The sequence below is a fragment of the Magallana gigas genome, chromosome 7 (genome assembly GCF_963853765.1).
Source record: "Magallana gigas chromosome 7, xbMagGiga1.1, whole genome shotgun sequence".
In the NCBI taxonomy this organism is placed as follows: domain Eukaryota; kingdom Metazoa; phylum Mollusca; class Bivalvia; order Ostreida; family Ostreidae; genus Magallana; species Magallana gigas.
Window position 1 is genome coordinate 42,505,249 of NC_088859.1, and position 7,783 is coordinate 42,513,031.

At 32.7% G+C, this 7,783-nt stretch overlaps 1 protein-coding gene across 2 annotated transcripts; it reads right to left on the reverse strand.

The window, feature by feature from the left end:
• Positions 1–1,600: 1,600 nt before the first annotated feature.
• On the reverse strand, positions 1,601–7,712 carry LOC105340748 (major facilitator superfamily domain-containing protein 6-like protein B). Of its 2 annotated transcripts, none has more exons than XM_011446940.4 (2): positions 7,559–7,712; positions 1,601–5,437 (listed from the first exon to the last, which is right to left on the reverse strand). In XM_011446940.4, the coding sequence occupies exon 2, from the start codon at positions 5,398–5,400 to the stop codon at positions 3,577–3,579; it is 1,824 nt and encodes a 607-aa protein (XP_011445242.3). In that variant the 5' UTR covers positions 5,401–5,437; positions 7,559–7,712; the 3' UTR covers positions 1,601–3,576. The 2 variants fall into 2 exon arrangements, with proteins under 2 accessions (XP_011445242.3, XP_034314922.2); XM_034459031.2 differs by having other exon boundaries at positions 7,442–7,656.
• Positions 7,713–7,783: the final 71 nt, after the last annotated feature.

Here is a 7,783-nt window from a genome sequence, read left to right on the forward strand (position 1 = left end):
TGTAATTCATATATTTTTTTTTTATTTTACAGAATATAAGTATTTGGACTAGAATGAAATATATTCTTTATCAAATACCATCCTTTAAACTGAGGAGTAAAAATATTAGGGTGCAGCTCATGGAATGAGAGTTTAATTTGCTTCAAAACAAACATCAGTGCAGACAAAGGTGTTCATTAATCTCGATATGACAGATAGAGATACCGGTAAGCCTCTAAATTTACTGCAGCAGGCAAGATAATTAATCCCAGGGGATTAATTGTTCTGCTCTCTCATCCTTTTCTTCTAAATTTACAATAAGATTTTTTTTGTCAGAAATGACAGAATGGGGTTATTATCTGATAACCTGTTAAAATTAACAGCATTAAGGCAGAAAAAAATAAAATAAATAATTCATAAAAATAAAAAAGTGAAAAAGGATATCTTAATATATACATGTATTTTGATTTAAGATTTCAATAAAATTATCATAAATCATTGTGTACGGTATTTTAACCAAAATAAAATATGAATATTATATTTTAAATCCATATTTCAAAGAAAGTACACAATACTACACATCATTCAAAATTGACCTTAACTTCAAAACAAAGTTCATTTGCAGACACAGGCAGTGCAGTAATTAATCTCAATGTGACAGGTAAAGATAAAGCTTAGGATTTTCTTCCTGTGGAAGGTTAATTAATCCCAAAGGACAAATATTGCACAGCCTTCCATGTATACAATGGTAAAATTCTCAGCAGTTATCTCTCTTTGCCTATTCATTCTCAGCAGTTATCTCTCTTTGCCCATTCATTCTTATGCATAGTTAGGAATCTACCCCACTACCCCAGCTCCAAACCAGAAGACATAGAGAACCAAACTTAGCATCAAAATATGTATTTCTGCCTACTGAACTACCATACCAAATTTGAACTTGATTGGGCAACCATAAAAAAAGTTATAAGAAAAAAAACAGGAAATTTGTGGACGGAAGAGTGAGACGGACAGACAGAAGGATGGACAGAGTGATTACTATAGGGCACCCGCAAATCCTTGCGGGGCCCTAATCAGATTGGTCAGTTGATGCCTCAAAGATCTTTTGATTGTATGTCCAAAGAAGCAGGATTTTTTTTAAATTGTTATTTTTCTTTTGTATTGTGAAAATCTTAAAATACATGAAAAGTTTTGTGGTTTTTACAATATTTTAATTTATAAACTTTAATTTATACATGTATTAAAAATTTCAAAATAGATAAACTGTTGTTCAGATGAGTGATGTGGCCCATGGGCCTCATTAAAAAAGGATGATGAATCATCCATCTTTGTAGTCAAAGATTTGACAAGCACACTGATGATAGATACTTTTCAAAATGTACAAATAGTTTGTATCTAATGGTTTTGTTTCTTGTTTGATAAATAAATAGAAGTACATAAATTTTCACTTTTGTGATGCTTTGTTTCATCTGAACTTAAGCATCTAACCATATTTGTCCTCTAGCAAGAATTTCCAATTCAGTTGGGGCCATTTAATAACTGTAATGTTTTAATGAAATAAATAAGTTAAAGAATGAGTTAATGAAAATGAAAGAGAAATGACATCTAAATAAATAATGCTCAACAACATTAAATGCTTTATTTCAATCTGTAACTAATTAGAAAACCAATATGATTAAAAAAAAATAATGATAATTCTTTGTAACAAAGTATAAACAAACCAACACCAGAAAATGAATGCATGAAGAGATCGTTAACAAGAGGAATGGTCCATCTGTATAATTATAAACAAAAAAGAGATTTTATGTACATAATACCCAAAAATACACAACCAAATTACTTGAAACCAAAATAAAACAAAAGTAAAAGTGGAATGTATACATGTATATACTGAGATTTTTAACCAATATTAATTGTAAATTTTTACAATGTATGTACACCATAAAACATAATTGCACATTGAAGAGATGAGCATTAGAGGAAGGAAGCATCAGTACAAACAAGTTCACAATTGGAAGCTCTGAGCATGTACAGATATAATGCTGGGAAATGCTGATGTTCAAGACATAAACACTTTATATCAATAAAAAAATAATTGTACAATCATAAATTATTGGATATAATGGATTTCACAAAATGTGTAAAGAGAAAATCTCGATTTGTTTGGATCAAAAATGTACCCATAACAACGAAAAACCTTTGGAAGCTAGATTTGTAATATTATGGCATAATGGATTTCAATATGTGTATAAAACAAACTGCAGAATAAAGCTGATATCAGTAAAGTTTCAATGATCAGAAACAAGCAAATAAATCTGGTAACTTAACCTACACTAAATTCAATGTTTCAACAGATAAATAGTATTAGAAATTGCATGGTTTCACCAAAGATTAAGTGATGGAATGTCTACAACTAAAAATAAATGAAGGAAATTTTTAAAGTGAATGAGTTTTCTTTTTCCATCATTTTTAGGGTTAACTTTGATGACAAACATAAGTAAGATACAAAAGATATATTAATAGATACTTCAGTATACACCTATACATACATCATGAATCATAAACATTGTAATACAAAATTGTTACCAATTCATGGAGCACCAAATTACATGTATATGTGAAGGAAGACACTTGCTATTTTAAGGCACAATCAAAATAATAACAAGTGTGCTAATCAAAGGAAATGAATTTTGGCAAACCAAAAAATTTATCAGAAATGGATTTCATTGATCTTGATGATAATTGAGCTTTGGGAAAAAAGGATTTCTCTTTTAGAATCAATGGCTATTCAAATCATAGGCATGTTTCAGTACCAGATAAAGAAAGATTTTTTGACTGTCCATTACTTTTAAAATCTGTACCTTGGTTTCACGAATATTTAAAATTTCGAACATTCCAGCTGAAACAAAGTTCTTCTTGAACAAACAAAACTGATAATGAAAAACAATACTGTATACAGGGTTATTTTTGCCCCGCGTAATTTTTGCCCTTTTACGCTTGCAAAAAGTTTTGCCCCATCTTGAATTTACTCAGACACAGTTGTGTAAAAAAATAATTGAAGTGAAGGAATTTCAGACATTGGAATTTGTCCAGTCTTTAATTTGCACGCTGAAAATGAGGGCGAAAGGGGAGATAATAAAATGGGGGCAAATATTTACCTGTACACAGTAAATGACAGAAAACCAAAATACTTTTTACAAAGACACATCCCCAAATAAACAAAAATCAAGGAATATCAATTGAAGCAGAGTAATCCCCGTTAAATCAACAAATCTTTGGTTACAAGTAAACTCATTTTACTGGTAAATCCTAATTATAAATATCATATAAATCTATTCAATGATTAAAGCAAGAAAAAGGTGTGGAAGCATAATCAATCTACATTAGTTGTAACAACCATAAATATTTTGTTGGAAGTGTGCTATAACAGCAAAATCAACACTTAATATAAATAACTCATCATTAACATTCTCATCAAAAAATATTTGAGATTTAGAACAATAAACTATGAAGTTGGCTATAACAATCCTCTTAAAAAACACAAGATTCTATTTGTCTTCTTGAACATGAGATTCTACTTTATATTGAGGGCATGTGATTTTACTTGTCCTTGAGGGCATGCTCCAGCCAATCATCTTCCATATCATCATCCGAGTGATCATCAGACTGAAGCAGACGGCTATATTTAATCTCATTGTCTTCTCTTGGCTGACAGCATCTCTGCAGTAGAAAGAAGACGGGACACCAACCAATAGACAGAATTGAGAGTCCTCTGAATAATATACTAAGGCCATACTGGTCATACATAATTCCGGATATTATGCTGCCAACTCCGAATCCCACACCAAAATAAGCGGAAGACAGAAGGGACCTAATAGCCCTGTCAATGGTTGGACTAACTCTGAATGCTTTGTTACTCAACACAACAAACCACATCATGGTGTGGGTTACGGCATGGAAGACTTCGGCAGGAAGCACAGCCCATGGCGTCCAGAGGTAGGAATAATACAGCAGACGACCAGCCAGGCAGAGCAAAGAGACACTGATCATCCCACCATTTCCAAATACTTTGACCAAACGGGAACTGAAAACGAGAACCACCAGCTCAGAAAGACTTGCCACAAGAATGCACACTCCCATGGTGATTTCTTTACCATTTAAATCCTGAATCAACCAAAACAAAAAGTTGCTGTAGGAGGAGAAAATGAAGCCCATTATGACTAAAGTTAACACGTACAGCAGGCCACCACAAGTACAGCAGACCCTCACTGTGGCAGCCCCTAACTTACTCTTGTATTTAGACTTGGGGGCACTGGGAACAGGATAAAAGAAACCGATCAGAAATGTAATTCCAAGAAGAAATCCAAATGCATAAAAATGAAACATAAATGGGTAGACCTTTAGATCAAACAAACAAGTGGTGTTGTCAACAACCAGCGTCACTATCACAGGGAAGACAATGTATGCCAGAGAGCTCCATATTCTGTGTTTTCCATACTTTTCCATGTCATCAATTTGTTCCAAAAATTCAAACCATGAATCATCTGCAATTTTTTCAACAGGAGAACAGAAGGCCTCTCCCACAATCAGTATTACAAGCACAACAGTGAACAGATTCTGTTTAGCTTGTTCCATTTTTTCATGTAGTTTTAGTAAAAATGTCTCTTTCATGTCCTTCAGTGATAAATCTCTTTTTCTTCTAACCGACACTCCATTTCTGGTCAAGAAATCCTTCAAAATAATTTTGTCAGTCTTAGTGAGCATAGAATTTAATGTTGACATAAGACTTTCGTCCTCAGATATTAATATATACTTTTGAACGATGTCTTCAACTGATAGAGGTTGTACTTTTTCTTTAGGCAATCCAACTTTCATCAAAATTTCCTTCACAGCTTTAAGTAAATCATCATCATCATTCTTAATTTCTTTTGTTGGAACCGTACTTGATGCTTGAATCGTGGTGGGTGATGCTGACACATTAAGTTTGGGTGGCTGTGAGGTGGGGCTGAAATCTGGCAAGTGATGCGTTCTGTTCACATAGACAGGTGCTTGTGTGGTCAGCAAGGGAGGGGAGTTCTGCTGTGTAACATGGGAATCACAGCTTTCCACTGATGGACTTAGACCAGTCAGTAGTGTCAGTGGCAAATATGTAACAGCCATCATGAACAAGGCTATCATTAAAACAAGTTTTCTTTTCCGACACTGAATTGCACACTTGGACCATAGTGGAGCAAAAATGAAAGTAGAAAATGTTTTTGCACCAATTATAATGCCAGTCTGTGTTGCTGTTAATCCCAGAAATCGCAAGTAAATTGTCAGGAATGGTAGTAAACATGACTTGCTGGCTGCGAAAAAGAAACTGAAAAGGTTGCAGATGAAGATGGATCGTGTGAGATTTACGGGTTCCATTATTTCCACTGGCATGATTGTTCTTCTTATTCAACAGACTTTCTCCTCAGTTCTGTAAAATAAGAGTATTGAAACTTTGATTAAGGTACACACCACATACAAAATAAAATAAAATCTTACAACAATAAATGTTCATTTTAATGCAAATAATGAAGGAATTTCCCACTGCATTAATGATAAATTGTGAAAAATGTATCTATTAACACCATTTTGTTAACAACAGTTCCTGTAGATATAGTATAGTACAAGCATTCACAAGTATTGCCACATGCCAAACTCTTTTAGGTTCTTCCAATCAATCCTGCTCCCTCAAAGGATATTTATAAATACTTCTGATTAAAAAACTTGAATCCTGACCACCATAATGTTTCAACTCGGTAAGAGAACTTAAAACTCTTATTTTCTACCAACAAAGTACTACAAATAATGAGTAACCTTTCTGCCTCATAAATGGTTGACTATAACTGTCATAGCAAGGTTAAGACATGTTATCCCATCTGTACCAGTCTACCAGAAGTATTGTTTAGCCAATGACAGCTGATGACAGTGTAAATTGGGGCATTACCAACACCTGTGATAAGGTCAAACAAAAATTATCAACAGCTGATCATTTCAGTAAATGATTATGGTGGTCAATATTTGAGAACATCACTTATCAGATTGCTTCATTTTAATGTGTTTTGACCTGATGCATCTTAATAGCTGGACGCAGCTCGTCAGCATGAAAAGCCTGCAAGCAATGATAATTACTGGACAAAGAGAAAATTAAAACTTTTGCTCCTTTTATTTACGGTAATTTTCTGTCAGAATTGGACCCACAATTTCCAGTAAATTACATAGATCTTCTCATTTCATGTTCTTGCAAGAATCTTAGTAAAAAAGCTTTTAAGAAAATCATGCACTTTAAGGTAATTTAATATTTTACATCTCATACTTTATTCATAAGGGAGTGTTAAATAAGAGGAAAACTAAACACAAAAATAAAATGTTATAGTTATTGAACTCCAACATCATAATCAGGGGGGAAACTCTGCATTGAACATTGTTTATACAATCAATGAACAACTTTGTATCAGAATAGCCAGTGACCACTAATAATTACCGGTAACCAAATTCTCTTCATTCAATAAAAAACTCACTGTATTGTATACTGTAGGAGCAGAAATATTTGTTGAGGATTTAATTTCGTTATTTTCGTTGGCAGTATAAATCAATGAAATTAAAATCATGAAGGATTTTTAACCTAAGTATTGATGATTACAATGAGATTACAATATGACGAAATTAAATGCCAACGAAATCTTATTTGGTTTAAAAACAACGAAATTTTGACCCAACGAAAATGTGTGCTTCTACAGTATATATTCTGGAGCATAAAATTATAAATTTTGATTGAAAAAAAAACCCATGAAAAAGTTAATATACAGTCAAACTTTGTTATCTCGACTATATAGATATGGGACTGTTTAAAAATTTCGCGATATCCTAGTATTCGAAATATTGAGGGTAAAATATTTTTAAAATAATTAAGTGGTTGGAACTTGCAGATCACTTTGACATATTATCCAATGTATTTAAGATATCAGTGCTCGAGATATTGAAGTTCAACTGTATTTTTTATTCAGTCTTTTTCACGCTGTCAATCTTTAAAACTACAATAATGTTTTGCAGGCATGCAGTTAAATAAGTATTATTTAATTAACAAAATAATACTTATGTACCTGCATACAATTATGTGCTGCGTAAGCCCTAACAGTTGAACTGTAAAACATATTATATTTCATATAATTTGATTTATAATATACATTAATATTCAAAAAGCTAAAAATCTCACAATGACTTTGGGCTATTGTTGCAAAAAATGAAAATGACCAATTTAAAATGTAACATTGCAGCCTAGATCAGTATGAAAATCAGCACCATAACCAGGATTTTTTCCAAAAGAGGAGAGTAGAGCAGGATGCAAAAATACAATAAACAATTAAGAAAATGACTACAATAAGAAAATTTGCGTTATATCAAATTGATGCCTGGGGGGATGAAATAGTAGCTGCACCATGCATACGTGTTAACCTTGTCAGCTATCCCTCTCTGCCAAGCAAGAAAACCTCCACTTGTCTGTTTCAATATATTGAACGATATCTGCATAAAAATAACACAGCAAATAACTCACATGTGGTAAAAACTTTTCTCATCTACGAAAACTATTTTGCAACATTTTCCTTCCAAACAAACGACCCGCATATGGTTGTCGTTAATGATGTCGTGGCGAGTTTACCTTGTTGAAAGATGTATTATTTAATAACAAATCAATGTCAGTGGCTTTTATACAACGTTCTAATAAATTCTAAGCATTTTAAATCACAATTTATTCGTTAATAAAACGCATCCTGAATCC

Excerpts from the sequence above, each read along its gene's own strand:
- LOC105340748 (XM_011446940.4), bottom strand. The coding sequence starts at position 5,400 with ATGCCAGTGGAAATAATGGAACCCGTAAATCTCACACGATCCATCTTC.